Raw genomic sequence first — 16,789 nt, forward strand, 5'->3', positions numbered from 1 at the left:
ACTAGCCAAGTAGTGTTTTTTTTTGCTACCCACAACAAAATTGAAATGCATAACCTAACTAATCTTAACCCTAATCTTAGCTAGCTACAACAATACGCCAGAAAAAGTTGCAGCAGTTTAGTTTTTTCACTTTATTAGAGTTAGTTTACTACATTAAATACAGAGTCTTCATGTATGCAAACACTTTTTAACGCCGTGTCACAAGTTGGTCCTGGCCCGTCAATTGGAAACGCATCGTGTCTAAAGACTAATAGCTAGCCAGTTTAACTGCCTTGTGTGGTTCCACTGTTTTTGCCTTTCAGAAAGCAGGCATGCACACGCGGAACTTTTTGTAAATATTTGCAACGCATAGAACATCAGAGCTTCAATAATGGTGCAAGAAATGGACATAGTTAATTTGAGGATAGGGGAAATAAAGCAGAAGCCAACAGAAGAAAGTAGTTTTAAAACTGCACGTACGTATACGCCAGTCGTTTGGCAGTCGACGTCTCTCAATTGATTGACCGTTATTGAAACGAAACAATAAGTTAAGTTCAATGGTGGTGTGTTTAATTACCGGCCTTTTCGTTTTTCATTTAAGGTAACGATGGATATGAATTATGCTCACGTGTCTTGATCTGGTTTATTTTAAAGTCACGTGATATTTTGCTTTGCACACAGACGCTTTATTAAGTGGAAATCGTATTCTTCCTTTGCGGGAGACCACGACATCAAAACAAACCAACATTACATTGCAGCAAAAAAAAGTACAAGAAAATTTCCTTTTCCTACCTTCTATTTTGATTAATTTAATCTTTCTAGAGCAACCAATGCTCTTAATGAACCTAGCATAACGCTTTCCCATCGAATGTTGTCCTCACAAACACCATGGGCAAATTCTTCCATGTCTCCCGTGATTGTTATTTTGCTGTTAATGGTGTGCAACATTTGCACTGTATTGTCTTCAAGGGCTTCAATGACAGCATCAGAAAAGGAACAATTGAAGTAAGTGTTTTGTAAAATTGTGTAATAAAATTTGTTCATAAAAATGATGCAGTGGCTATTCATACGTGACCGTATTTTAATATTTTTTATCCATTCATCAGTTCAGCAGTTGAGTCAAAAAGGGAAACCACTACTCATCTGGGAAACGGTTTCCCATTTGGGAAACTATTACCCTAAACAGGCCAGGAATACGGCAATAGTTTCCCATTAGGGAAACCACAAAAATAAAAAGAAATCTGCGCACAAGATGGTTAAGAAGAGCACTACAAATTTTTAACCAATAGAAACGGAATTTTTTTCCTGCAAATTTTCACCGAAGGAAAAAAAATTATTGTAGCCTCTTTCCGCAATTCCGTAAAATGGTTCTGAGAATGGGTAACGGTTCAATTAAAATCAAAAAAATTAGTTTAGGAAACAGTTTCCTAAATGTGAATATGTTCTGCCCGGATAATGAACATTGGCCTGATTAAGTACGGCAGCTTGCACCGATTAAGAACAGGGCAGAAAATACATAATCAGGGCAACATAATCAGGACAGGCCGGCTTATTACTCAAAAAATATTATTTGGCACTTATAAAAGAAGGGACATATAATCAGGGCAGGCCAGTTTATATACGACAGTGTAATATTATTTCTCATTTTTTATAGAACGAACATAATCGGGGAAGGCCGGCTTATGTATGACAGTCAAATATTATTCCAGACTTATAGAACAAATATAATCGGGCCGACCGCTTTTATATCATTCGTCATCACTTCTGACAAGCGAATAGCCCTGGTGGCAAAGTTGTTGTTGCTCTCAAATGAAACGAAATTTCGCGGCAAATACTAAATTTTGGGATTCGCAAGTTTAATAACTTTTCACCAAACTTAATTCCCTCAAAAAGAATAATTTAGGTTCCGTGAAATTTTGTTACTTCAAAGTATATTATGCTGAAATGTATTTACTACAAGATTAGTTTTAAACTAAGAATTATGTCGAGACTTTTTCTTCCGCCATCTCTAGTTTTTAGGAGTGTTCTATCTTCCAGAGAATGTTTAATTCACAAAAGTTCGAAGAAAATGCCAATCACAGCCTGCCTGGCCAGCCATTATATCAGCGTTCATAATCCGGTCACCACTACATAACCAGTGCAAAAAAAACATAATCGGATCATGTGTACATAATCCGGCTGTCCCGGTTGTAAACAGGCCGTTTTCGCAATCTGGGCAGAACAAATACATTTCTCTATATGGCATGGGAATTTCCCTATAAAACATGAGAAACCGTTTCCCTTTTAGTGTCATCTCCCGAACTGTTCATATAAATAAATATAAAGAATATAATATGTAAAGTGATGAAAAAGAAAATGTTGTTATCGCTAGAGGAAACTAAATCACACGGTGTGGAAAATTACGCAAAGGTAACCCTGATTGGTTAAGAGAAATCAACATTGTGTCTTGCATTAGAATTTAAGTACCATATTATGAGAAAATAGGTGTTGTATTGGTCATATGTCATGTGACTTGCCCAAGAAGCGTTTTGACAACACTTAAGAAAGAAAGACACACACACCCATAGAACTGTTGTAAATAGTTTGCGCTTGGAAAAATGTATCTAATGTGTAGTAATCAATTTACTATTTATTAAAACCAATATTATTGTTTAAGGTTTTGTGTAACAATCATTAAGAAATCTTTACACCCTTTAGTTTTTCAGGAGTATAAATTTTAAACTCGTTTCCAGAATGGTGATACCTTTCGACTTAAGAGGGCTGATAACAGGGTTGCTAGATTTTTGTTTTAACCAGTTTCCATGACACAAATACAACAAAAAAAACAATAAGCAAAACAATTATTTTTGAAGACATCTTTGTCCGAAGTGTTTCCTGGCTCCTGAGAGGTTATCACGGAGCGGTAAAACTAATCCAAAATGGCAAAATGCCGTGGGAAGGAGGTTGTTTTGAAGGGCAAGTAGACTCACCTGGTGTATAAATTTGGGGAACTTTTGATTTTATGCCATAAGTGATAGCACGAAAAATGTAAGCACAAGTAAACACACATTTAATTTTTGCTCCTAATTTTAATTTTTATGAAAAATGGACACTACTTTGCTTTTTACATGATGAATCACCATGTTTCAAATATATACTAGTTTTATTTTACCTCATATTTCCGTAAATTAGTTTTTCTGCATCTATACCTTTTTTGCAGCACAATGTTTGCTTATATAAGACAACATTGAAAACTTAAATATTTATGTGAAAAATTTTAAAATTCTAAGAAAAAACGAATGATTTTTCAAACACAAATAAAACATTTTATTTGTCACGTATGAATAGCCACGTCATAAGAATGATAGGTCTTTTTATCAAAATGGCTGATTGATACTTGACTCCTGCTGTTATTATCTAATAAGTATAAATTAAATATTGAAGATGTGTGACAGCAAAAATGTCAGTTTTGTAGCTACAGTGTACTGGAATGAGGGCACTTAACATTGACCGTGAGTACTATGCGTGACATGCATGAACTGTTTTGCTTGTGGAAAAAAGTAACATGATTTGATTTTTTGTAACCAAAATTTTTGTGAATCATATTTTTTCCAGCTGATGAACATTTGGTCATTAAGTTATAAAGGACGATTAATGTAGGTTAGAATAAAAAGCAATTATACCAAAGAAACTCAATTAAAACATCAACAAAACAACAAAAATACAGGTTCTCAATGTACATATTAAAGCAAGAAATTCACGAGATTTGCATGTCTAAGTATGTGAAACTTAACTTCCCCCTTAATGTGCAAGGAATAAAAAATTAAATACGAAAGTAACAACTGCGAATTTTAACTCCACTTTTTCAAAAAGGTCTGCCTTGCTATCACAATCACATATTGCCTTGTGACTGCGGCCTTTGGACAACATCAATGCCCTAGGATTATTCAGATTGATGTGCATCAATTGGCTTATTTACCCAAGCAGCAGAATATGGACATTATATTTTCATTTTTTGCACATATGCACAGGAGTGCTGGAGGTTTACAACAAAATATAGCTAAAATGTGAGCTGCCACTTTGTGTAGAAAATTTAATGTTATTAATAAAATGTACCATCGAAGGAGATGAAGATAAAACCAATAAGATCAATAGTTCTAAGCATGTTTTTAAATGTCCTGTTACTAAACGGTTTATAATACATATAACTTAAAGCAAAATTATTTTGTTTTATAGATTAAAGACACTTGAGATGTTTGATCATGCTTATGGGGCTTACAAGGTATAATTTTTTTACAAGGTATAATTTTTTTAAAATGTCAAAAAATGGAACTATTTTTCTTGAGTGGTAAAGTGTATTTATTTTCAACTTTTTGTATATTATGTTATTAATATGATGTCTTTTTTTCTTCCTTGTATTTAAACTTGTTCTTTTTATCAATGAATCAAACCTTTGTCTCCATTCTTAATTTAATTTTTTCCCAACCTCAGAAGGTCAATTTGCTGTAGTTTGTTTCTTTCCCATTTTTTCCAAAAAACTGCCAATGGCTTTAAAGGATCTAACCAATATTCAAACAAATAAAGTACATCTGTGCTTTTTTGGTACACATGTACCAAATATTTTTTGAAAAAAATGGATATTAAGCTAAAGTTGTGTTATATTGTGGCAGTGGGTCAAACAAGTTTGGATAATTGTTGTTATTTGGCAGTTTTCCAACCGTTTGTTTGTCATGACTTACAGTTCTTGTGAATGATATTTTTTTTGCAGAAATATGCTTTTCCAGCTGATGAACTTATGCCATTAAGTTGTAAAGGACGTTATCGTGGTAGTGAACAAGACCGTGGCGACATAGATGAAGCTCTGGGAAAGTAGGTTTTCAGATCTCAAAGAACTTTAAATAATTTTGGACATTTTTACTCCCTATATTTTTTTTAGTCAAACCGTTTTGTTTTTCTCTTTAAAGCATAAACACTAAACACTACCTAATGAGGTAAAATAGAAGCAAATATAGTACACAAGAATTACATTATTCTGAAAAAGTTGTGTGGTGTTAGAAATTAATTTTAACCTATATATTTTTAGTTTCTCCTTGACTTTAATTGATACATTGGACACCCTTGTGGTAAGAAATTTGCCTAACTATCTTGCTAGATCGTTACACATTGAACCATGAAGATTTATACACAAAGTTCAAGAGTTAAAGTAAATATTATTTTGCAGGTACTTGGAAAGCTTGATGAATTTGATGAACAGGTCAAATATGTGGCAGCGAATGTGAATTTTAATACAGATGCTGTGGTTTCGGTTTTTGAAACAAATATAAGAGTTTTAGGGTATGTTAAAAACATTAATAAGTCATGTAAAATTATTATTTATACATCTTCTGGAGATGCTGCTGTCAGATAAATGTTTTAACCATGATTTAAATGAAAGCGATGGATCGTTGGGGAGATTTCACTACTATTAAGATCGGGGAAAGTAGTGGGCTACTACTTTTTTATAGTAGCATTGAACTGTGAGGGGTGGAGTTGTGATTAACAGTTTTTTGTTTTAATTTTGTAATTGTAAAACTTATATTGTCACTTGTGTTAATAACCTAAGAGTTGCCACATATTAGTCAGTATTTTTAGGAAATAAAGGTCAATAATTTCAGCTAAAAATTAGGACATGTTAGGCTGTTGGATAGGTAGTAACAAAGCGGAACTTTTTTTTTATTATAAAATGCCAAAAATGTGAAACTAATGTTTGCATCTTAAAATTTTTAAAAGGATTATGACAACAGGAAAAAGGTTTTTTTAACAACATGCCAACATGTGCATATCACTGCATTGTACCAATATCCAATATGATTTAATATTTCTCATCATTTTACTTCATTGTCTTTTTGAACAGTGTCAGAAATCAATGGTGGCATTTCACAATGTTGTCATAATTGCTGTACTCTGTTGAATTGACAGCAAAAAATCCTGACATGACAAAAAAATATATTAGGTACAGTAGGCCCTATAACCAAGGAAAACCAAAGGTAGAAAAAGCAAAAAATTCACAAATTTTACAATTGTTAGTAAAGCATCAATAAAAGGTCTAGGATGAAAAGTCCTCTCTCTTCCACAACACAGCAATGAACAAGTAACACCTGCCTCGGTTTTGCAAAATAAAAGGTTCAGTTGAGGAATAAAGGAGTGCCCTGACCTTCAGTTTGTAAATTACCATTGTATGGCTTTGTCCGTGACCTTTTGCTTGCAGTTGATCATCCGATATCTGTTTGGATAAAGTTAATTCCAGTTCCCAACACGCATCACACCACGTTACTTTAATCTTGTTTAGGGGCCTACTTGGTGCTCACAGTGTTGCTTTAACATTACAAGATTCTGGAAAAGGGATGGCTTGGTATAACAATGAACTCTTGACTAAAGCAATTGATTTAGCTGATCGATTACTGGCTGCTTTTAACACAACTACAGGAATTCCATACCCAAAGGTAACATTGTTAAGCTTTGTTTTACACTCAGAGACAATACAATTCTTTTAAATTTCCTTTAAAGCGTTTATCACAGTCACTATTTTTGTTTGAAAGGTCAACACAAGATAATCTTTCCGTGTCTTCTTTGTTTAGGTAAATCTTCGGCATGGAGTTAATAACCCAAAATCTAGAGTTGGTCATGAAACTGATACATGTACAGCATGTGCGGGAACAATGATCATGGAGTTCGGTGCTCTGAGTCGACTATCGGGAAAGCCAATTTATGAGGTTAGCAAGAAAGTAGTGGTATTATTCCTAATAATGTATGTTGTTGAGATTCACACCTTCTTAAAGATGTCCTCTTCATTTCTACTAGGAAAAAGCGCATAAAGCTATGGATGCACTATGGAGTTATCGCAGCAGGCATAGTGACTTAGTAGGGACGACAATAAATATTCACAGTGGCGACTGGATAAGACGAGGTACTCTTTTTACATTTGGGTAATGTAATTATAAGGAAAATTCATTTCGTTTGATGTATGTGACAGATATGTAAACTTAAGTGATACTGTATGTTGTTGGTGCAAAAATCAAAATGGTAGACAATGCACAGAACATCCTATGAAATAATAGCATCTGTAGGATATTTACACAAATGTTTATGACATGTGATTATAATGCTGTATCTACTATGTCATTGTTTTGTTTAGATAGTGGAGTGGGTGCTGGTATTGATTCTTATTACGAGTATTGTTTGAAAGCTTACATACTTCTTGGAGATGATTCCTATCTCGAAAAATTCAATAAAGTAAGTTTGACTGAATAAAATATCTCACCCTATCTGCTTTAAGGCTGATTTTCGAGGGAATAATTTTCACGAATTTTGCAAAAATTAGTTCTCACAAAAGTTATTTGCTATTTGCGAAAGTTGCAAAAAATCTATTCCTGCGAAATTCAGATTTTTTCTCGTTCAGAAAAACGAATTTACACTAATTTTTTTCTTTTGATTTACCGAAATTCAATTCTCGCTAAATATTAATACTTGCTAACTTGTGAAAATTAGTTCTCGCTAAAAATTAAATTTTATTTTCAAGTTTTTCGCCAAAATTAATTTCTAGGGGTACCATGTTTTTAATATTTTCCAGCATTTTTTTCTGCTTGAGATTTCAATTGAACATTTTGTTCTCTTTGCACTCTAGCATTATGCAGCTATCAAGAAGTATGTACATCAGGGATACATGCTGGTAGATGTGATGATGCATCAACCTGACAGACCGATTCGAGCTTTTGTCGACGCACTGCAAGCATTTTGGCCAGGGCTACAGGTAAACTAAATATGATTCTATCTTGTTTTTTCTAAAACGGGAACATTATTTCATTTTTTTACGCTTTACTTACATGTACTGTAAAATATTACAGCTTTGATTTTAATTTATTTTTAGGTTTTAAAAGGTGACTTGAAGCCTGCTATAGAAACGCATGAAATGTTATACAATGTTGCAAAGAAATACAAGTTTTTACCCGAGGTATATTTTGTTGGGCTTCAATCATTTTATGTAAATTATAATGAAGCAGGTTTTGCTATGTTTATCACGATAATTTATAGGCGTTCACGACCAACTTTGATCTTCACTGGGCACAGCATCCGTTGAGGCCAGAATTTATCGAAAGCACTTATTTTTTGTACCAGGTTTGTTTGTGTGATTTTCTCATTTATCTCTTTCGTTGTTGAGCACGCTTCAGTCACGTGTTTAAAAGAATTGATTAAACAAGTAACATCTATTTCGACTGCCTACTATCTCGAACCATGTTGTACAGTCCTTTTCCACGACGTTTGTCCGCTGTCTTGAACTCAGCTACATTTTAGGGTTAGAGTAAACGTATGTGGCTGTAGTTATTTTTGATTTAAAAGAGTTCACTAACCAGACTTTGTTTGGTTCGTTTAGAGCGAATTGTTAACCATGAGAAAATATCCTGATCAACAAAGAGTTTTGTTTACCTTTTGTTTTTGTCTTGCTTTTAGGCGACAAAGGATCCCTATTATCTTGTTGCTGGAAAACATGTTTTGGAGGCGTTGGAAGAACATGCTCGAGTACCTTGTGGTTTTGCTGCGCTTAAGGACTTACGTACTTTGGCACACGAAGACAAGTAAGATAGAAACTATGATAGCGTTGTTTTTTTCTTATAGTCGAAATGCTAAAAATCCCAAGTGAAAACTCATGCGTATATTACCTTAGGATGGATTCTTTTGTTTTGGCAGAGACGTTCAAATACTTGTATCTTCTTTTCTCAGAAGAATCTGAGCACGTGATAGATGTGCATGATTTTATTTTCACTACTGAAGCACATCTCCTGCCTTTGTATCTTTCAATGGTACCTGGAACGAAGCAACCCAACGAGACGGTCGTAAGTGGATAACTGAAATCGAGAATTTTTGTAGCTTTGATAAATTACCTAAGTACGCAGAATGCTTGCGTTAGTTCTATTTTAGCGCACCTAACTTTCGAGCCATTAGCTGTCTTTAACGTCTTTACTTCGCGTTAGTTCTTTTTTGTGATTCTCAATTTGCGCTTGAAATTATGGCGAGAAATTCGCAATGGACTGGGACGTAAGGAAAAATTCCATTGTAGTTCGCTAAATTTAAATTTCGCGCACCTTGAGCTTATTTCGCGAAGTAATACCTACTTTCTGACGCAAAAATAAAATTCGCGCAGTAATTTCTTGTTATGAACTAGTAACTGACTGGCTTTTTTCATGATTTCCCATCATTGTACAAGACGTCATTGCCAATGCCACTAAAGTATGTTGCCCCATTTATGTTGTGTTTAGAGTTATTATCCTCTCATAATTCTCTTCTTTTTAAAGGCCAAAGAAACGCCAGAAGTGGTAAGTTTGGAAGTATCACTGGAAGAACATAACTCCTGTCCCAATGAACGCTTTCCTCATAATAATTTACGTTCGTTTGCTGAAATGACGCGACAGGCTGTAAATAGCAAAGGAAAATTTGTACCTCCAGCCTGTAACATAGGCTCGAATCAGAAACAACAGACTGTAACAGAGCGTGTAACTGAGAAATTGATCCAGTCGTTAAGAATTTCAAGGTATGGTGTATGTATGTGTGGTTGTACTTTTATATGGGTTTTACATTTCTTCTTTCGTCTCAATTCGAAACGAGGTGTATAACTAAGTAGATAGATGATAATATAATTACATTTTTTTCTAAAATATAAATAATTCCAATGCTACAACCTTAGCCAAAATATGTTGAGACAAAACAGCTTATTTCGAAGATCGCCGCCACAAGTAATTGCGTAGGCTATTTCTTAAAGTTCACGCGTCAATGTCCAGAAGTGGACTTAGGACTTAGGTTCTTAGGTCATTTGGTTAAATCCAAACTCAAAAATGGACTAAATGTTGTTAACGTCAGCATAGCCATTTTCCACGGATTTCGGGGCCTTTATGACGTGGATTATTTCGGTGTGCGGACGTGCTAGAGAATGCGAGTAGCAAATTTTAAACGCTTTTTGCCTGGCCTTAATGTATTTAAAAGTAGTGACTTCGAAGCCTGCCTGCTGCAAAGCATTTGGACAAACCTGCCTTTGTCTTAATACTTTTGTCCAAGATTGTAGATTGCTTTAAGTGTTTTCATAAACTTCTCTTTATGTTATAGTACAAGACCTCGTCGTTTAAAAGCTGAGCAGTTTTCCGTCACAAATCAAGAACACTTAAAAATTTTGAAGGAGCTTGGTATAAGTATGGTTAACGAACCAAATGGAAAAGTTCAATTAGTTCACCAAGCAGCGATGGTATAAAGTATTTTTTTACTTTTTTTCGGGCGAGATAACCCTATCAGGAAATGCCTACATACTTCAAGTATCTACTGTATTAATACTTTTTATGTTACACCTGCTTTGAATTTACTCGAGAGAAAGTAGTGAAGCGTCAATCGATAGTACTTCAGTTAGAATTATTCAAAAAGATGATTTTTGATTTTCCAGTAGCTGCTATATCAGCTAGTTTTGTGACATGTAACGTAAGTCATGGAATGTTTCCCCAACCCCTTCACACTCTTGTATGGAACAAAATTGTATGTAGGATTTGTCATAAAAAAGTTGGTGCACGATTATCTTTTATTAATGCAGGCTGCTACACAACAAGATGCTGAGGAGGGAATCCTCTTCATGCAAGAAATGATCCAACTGGCAAAACTAAGAGGTGATAACCCAGGTTAGCTGTTTAGTTGTTTAATGTATTTATAATTAGTTTTTAACCTTCTTCCTACACCATTTAACCGGAAAATATCTCGAAAACTTTATTAAAATCTGCGACAATATACTTTCTAAAAAGCTCTTTTGAGTTATTCTTTCTCTTTTTTTTTTTTTTTTTTCAGTACTTTTTTGCATATTTAAAAAAAACTCCTTCATCAGCTAATTTTATACGAATAAAGTCACCAGAATGTATATGTAGCTAAGTCATTTTTTTAATTCCCTATTTTTTTATTTCGAACAAAAATTTAATTGGTTGGAACTGATTTATAGTTTTTATTGCTTCGTTTTGACGTTTCGTTATCATTTCCTTCTCAGGTGATATTAAACCGCGTGTTGTACAAATCACTTCACCGCCTTTTAACGGAGAGACTGTATTTAAAGCTGGATCAGCTCAATTTGGACCAGACATAGCTAAAAATAAATTAGGGGTATGTTTTTGATTTCTGTGCGTAAATAATCCGTAAATATATCTTTTATATGTTTCAAATTCTCATGACATATGACATATGTGATACACATCCGCCAATTCGAACACAGAAAAATTCGAAAAAAATAATTTATTTGTTAAGCAGCAGGAAAAAAGGATATATCTTACACTCCATGTTTGGCGGATTTTTTAAATATGCGATACACATTCGCCAATTCGAACACGGGAAGATTCGAAAAAAAAAATTTTTTTTTGTTACGCAGCAGAAAAAAAGGATATATCTTACACTCCACGTTTGGAGGATTTTTTAATATGCGATACACATTCGCCAATTCGAACACGGGAAGATTCGAAAAAAAAAATTTTTTTGTTACGCAGCAGAAAAAAAGGATATATCTTACACTCCACGTTTGGAGGATTTTTTAATATGCGATACACATTCGCCAATTCGAACACGGGAAGATTCAAAAAAAATAATTTTTTTGTTACGCAGCAGAAAAAAAGGATATATCTTACACTCCACGTTTGGAGGATTTTTTAAATATGCGATACACATTCGCCAATTCGAACACGAGAAGATTCAAAAAAAATAATTTTTTTGTTACGCAGCAGAAAAAGAGGATATATCTTACACTCCACGTTTGGAGGATTTTTTAAATATGCGATACACATTCGCCAATTCGAACACGGGAAGATTCAAAAAAAAAAATTTTTTTGTTACGCAGCAGAAAAAAAAGATATATCTTACACTCCACGTTTGGAGGATTTTTTAAATAGCGAACAGATTCTGCTTTAAAGTTTCAAAATATGTAATAACAGAGTTTAAAGGAGACATGACCGCAAATGCTAACGGGCATATAATGTTTTGAGAATCGTCCAGTCTTGATTAAATGATAGAACTTCTCCCCACTTTCTTAGATTTCTGCTGAGTTAGTTGAAATGATGCCATTTCGGGCATGTCAAATTGTGGAGAATGGTGACCAAATCCAAAATCGTATTGTGCTTATCGAAAGAGGAAATTGCATGTTTATTGACAAGGTAAGTTTTTAGTTGAACAAAAAATGACTTTACCGCTTCAAGTGTCCTGGCGTTTGTTAATGTGTGTTTACCTTTTTTTTTTACTCCAGGTACGGTTGGCTCAGCAATTAGGAGCATTGGGGGTGATCATCGTCGATCACATGGAGGGAACTTCATTTGAGGTTGCACAGTCGTTTGGAATGAGTGGTGACAGTCATTCTGACGATGTCATTATACCTTCCGTGTTTTTGTTCAGAAAAGAAGGTGACGAGTTGAGAAAGCTTATGCAGGAAACAGAAGGAAAGTTGGAAGTGCGTTTGGCGGAAAAACCTGTCACAACTGGTAAGTGGTGTAGGTACAAAGCAGGATTTACTTTGTACTTTTACATACTTTTACTATTTTTTACTATTTTTTTCGTAAATTTCGCTATTCCTTCACAAAATAACTTTACAAAATACAAAATACCAGAATACAAACATGTTTATTCAGCTTTGTATTTTCCAAAAATGTTTTAGCTTTTAATTAAACATTCTGGCGAAATGACACTTGCTATAAGGTTAAGTAGGTGTTCAAGGCACAAGCGTCAAAATTGCCAACATTGCGCAATTTTTAAAGCGCTCTTGGCCGCTCTGTTCGTTTCGGAAGTCAAAATCATTGAGCGCTAAGTGCTCCAGTTTATATTGCAGCGTAATTTCATAATTTTGGCCTATAAACCTGCTACATTCGCCTCACTTGCTTTACTCGCCGCATTTGATCCAGTCTGCCGCAATTTTTGTTTTACGTGCGCGTTTCTGTTTCCAGTGGATACTGGGCACACAATATGCACGTCGAGCATGTCGTGCTATGCGATCGATTGTCTCAAATAACGCCTTTAAAAAGCGTGTAATTTTCATTTTAGAAGAACTAAAGAAGGAAACGGCATCTGAATTTGTAACCGAACAACGCGAGGGTGAATCAAGAAAAGAGGTCCATATTGACAGTAAGGGAAGAAAAGTAAGTTGTTGTCACAGGGAGCGAAATGCTAACTAAACTTTTTTGTTGTTGCTGTTGTCGTCGTCGTGGTCGTCGGTGAAGTTGTTGTTTTCGTTGCTGTTATCACCGTACTTGTTGTGTTGTCGCCGTAATTGTTGTTGTTGTTGTGGTCGTTGCTGTTATCGCCGTATTGTCACCATAGTTTTTGTTGTTGTTGTCGTCGTTGCTGTTGTTGTCGCCGTAGTTGTTGTTGTTGTTGTTGTTGTGGTCGTTGCTGTCATCACCGTACTTGTTGTGTTGTCGCCGCAGTTGTTGTTGTTGTTGTTGTCGACGTCGTCGTTGTCATTTTTACTTTAATAGTTGTTCTTTTATATTATTATACTGCTTATTTGTTTTCTGCTTCATCTTTTTAGATTATCACAACAACTACTGAATTTTTTGGGCCGAACAATAACGGCGAATTAAAAAAACATATTCAAAAGACGATACAAACATGTGCAACTCCAGAGTGTGACAAAGATGTCAGTATTAACGTCGTGGTCAGACAAGAGGATGTCACTCCAGAAAAAACAGAGAACGTTTTAAATGAGGAAGGCCAGCCAGCAAGCGCTGGGGAAGGCCAGCCATCAAGCGCTGCTGTCGATCCCATGAAGGGATTTATAACCAGTTTTGAAGGTGCAGATTTGAAAACTTCTGAAGGATTAAAAGAAAAAATTACTGAGAAAACACAGGAAGAAAGCAATACAAAAATATGTACGTCTGCCGGTTGTTTTGCCAGTTTAAAAGAGTTGCAGGATATGAATGATATAGCTGGAGGGCTTTTAAAACAAATCGAGAAACTTCAAAGTCAGTTGGAAATTACTAAAGTAAAAAATAAAGACCAGATGAACATATTGGTTGTTGAGGAAAGTAGTTTGCCTTCGGACGTTACGGAGGATGCTGGTAAAATACTAAGCAGTGAGGGTGAGCAACATTCAGTCATGAAGAACGAGGAAGATAGTATACCTTTAGACAGTACAGAGGCCGGTAAAATAAAAGACATTAAGGGAGAACAACCTCCAGCCAAAGAAAACGAACAAACTGTAGGGGATACATCCACGTTGAGTGCCTTTGATCAGAAAATGATTGGCACCTTGCTGGATAAGGCTAAAGAGGAGGAATGTAGGCTTTACTTGAAAAATAGAAAGCCTTTTGTTTATGCAATGGGGGATGATTTTAATAACCGGTTGACCGAGGATTCTAGAAAGAAAGAAGAGGAATGCGCACATTACATTAAAGTAATAGCCGAGAAAAACAAAAGAACTACGAAGACAACCAGCAAGAGGACTAAGTCTGATTTATAGTACAGAAGTAATGTTGTTCGAATTTTTCTACTTTACGAATTCTAATCAACGCTGGATGGCTTCACAATCAATATTGATGCCATTTCACGGTCTCGATTTAACAATGATACTTGATTATTTATTTCTCATAATTTTCATTTAATCTCAGTAAACAGGGAGATAATTTGGTTACGAAGGGTAAAGATTTTGCAAAATTGAGAGAAGGTCAAAAGAAATAGAAGGCATTTGATTACTATAATTGGAGAAACTTTCGCGAGAGAAACTTTGGCGAATTCGCGATTTTTCGCCATTTTCGCGAAAGTTTATATCGCCAAAATTTGCGGGTTTCTTAATTCGCGAAACTTTATCATGCGAAAGTTTCCGAACTTCTTCATTCGCGAAAGTTGATCCAGTAAGCTATTTTATCATTTTTCACCAAAAACGGACAAAATACTTAGAAATCTTTTTTCGAGAAAGAAAATTTATAACATTTCAATCGAATCCAGTATTCGATGCTAATATCTGTGTTGATGCAAAGATACAAAAAAAATAATATATGCGGGTTTCTTCATTCGCGAAAGTTAATCTCGCGATATTTTCCGAATTTCTTCATTCGCGAAAGTTTCTTCAATTAAAGTAGACAGGTAAACAAGCCATCCTCTATTATACTTGTTTGCCAGGAGCCTCGATCAAAGATTTGTACATGTTTACCATAGGCTTCACAATTTGTCATGTCTAGAAAATGAACTGCAAATGTAAGGAAGATCATGAATTTTAGATGCTGTTTTTTATTGTTTAATGTTATCCACAGGCACGCCAAGTGTGGTAAAGTGTTTATACTTTAATTATATATCTTACACGATGCACCTAGGTGCGTCACGTTTATTTAAATTATAGCTTTCCAGGCGGAAACAGAAATGATTTTTTAAGTTCTGGAGGAGGTGCTACTAGCTACAATTTTTTGTCGGTCTTCGTAATTATGAAGAAAGACTATAAAGAATCTCTGGATTTACCATTCAGAGCTCTAAAAATAAAACCTCCCAGTGCTCTCGGGACGAGAATGTGGATTAACGTTATATCGTATTATATCGTGTTATATCGTTATATAGTGTCGTTTAACTATAACCTCGTCTCCAACGTCTTTAACAGAAAAAGGCGCTGGAAACAAGGTTGACTAACGAACTATATTTTAGTAGAGTATTTATTTGTATTCAAACTATGCACTTTGTCGTATTTAAATAAAAAAAGTGTGTAGGACTTGATTTCTGTTTTTGTATCAACCTCGTCCTCAGGTTTTTTTTGCGTTTTTGACATCGAGGTGGGCAACATGGTAAAGTATTTTATTTCCCTAATAATCTATGCTATCGAATAAGCGCCTCTTGCGTTTTAAACGGCCCAAACAGAACTTTTGTCTCTCCGCCGAAATTGCGCCCAATGATTTAATTTTAATTTGATTTTTCCTTTAAAATCATCGGACAACAGGATTAGTTTGTACAATAAAAAAACGTCAAAATCATACCCCATTCACACCTAACAAAACTAGTTTGAATTAAACTGGCTTTAAAACTCGATTTTTACAACATGTAGAATTCACACCTAAAGTTTAAACCACATTTGGCACATTAAAAAATTTAGTAAGCTTTAAAATTGAATCCTCTTTGAAAGGATCGACAAATATTCTCTGATCACAAACATAAGTAAAGTTCATAAAGAATCTATGATGGCTGGATTAGCTACACTATAATGATTTATTGAACTGAAAGTTTGCAAGCATATCACAACAACACCTTTAGAACGTCGCCTTCCGCTTAATAACAAAGTGTCTTATGTCATGTCTTGGAATCGTTTTTAAATATGAATTGTAGCTAGCTACTGCTCTTGATGTGCATAAGCACTATAATAGTTCAAATACATTTAATTCTTTTTATTTTGCTTCATTTATCGTCTAGTGCTGTGATTGTGAACAACTTTCTTTCGATATTAAAAGGGGAATGGGGTCAAGTTTACCCGCCATAACATCTACGATGGAGTGATTTTCTGTAGAAGTCTACCTCCTGTCTACGCGCCGCTCAGAGAAAGTCACATGACATCGAAAAAGAAAGTTAATCAAGTGGCCAGCCGATAACAAAAATGTATAGCTACAATGACTCCCACTGGGATGTTTATGCAACAGAGTCAGTAATTTTTAAAGGTTTATGTATGTTATGCATGTAGCTAGCTATAATTGTGCAAAAATATGTTGGGTCTTTTACTTTTAAACCATAAACTTAGGTAGCCTACACTATCCATCACGGTCGTCATCACATGTGTAAACGACACAAGTTCAGTCCCAAATGCACTTTATAACATTGAACGACCTGG

The 16,789-nt window shown here is 34.9% G+C and overlaps 1 protein-coding gene across 1 annotated transcript; it reads left to right on the top strand.

The window, feature by feature from the left end:
* The first annotated feature begins 668 nt into the window (after nt 1-668).
* Nucleotides 669-15,685, top strand: LOC130662379 (ER degradation-enhancing alpha-mannosidase-like protein 3). Its single transcript, XM_057461233.1, has 22 exons — nt 669-984; nt 4,195-4,240; nt 4,727-4,827; nt 5,042-5,081; nt 5,180-5,292; nt 6,287-6,440; nt 6,576-6,710; nt 6,799-6,904; nt 7,133-7,230; nt 7,622-7,747; nt 7,865-7,948; nt 8,029-8,112; nt 8,446-8,570; nt 8,660-8,828; nt 9,288-9,523; nt 10,093-10,228; nt 10,565-10,649; nt 11,006-11,118; nt 12,036-12,155; nt 12,245-12,476; nt 13,033-13,127; nt 13,520-15,685. Exons 1-22 carry the CDS (start codon nt 848-850, stop codon nt 14,447-14,449), a joined length of 3,465 nt encoding a protein of 1,154 aa, XP_057317216.1. The 5' UTR covers nt 669-847; the 3' UTR covers nt 14,450-15,685.
* The last annotated feature ends 1,104 nt before the right edge of the window (nt 15,686-16,789 follow it).

Source organism: Hydractinia symbiolongicarpus, chromosome 10, assembly GCF_029227915.1.
Source record: "Hydractinia symbiolongicarpus strain clone_291-10 chromosome 10, HSymV2.1, whole genome shotgun sequence".
Classification (NCBI taxonomy): Eukaryota; Metazoa; Cnidaria; class Hydrozoa; order Anthoathecata; family Hydractiniidae; genus Hydractinia; species Hydractinia symbiolongicarpus.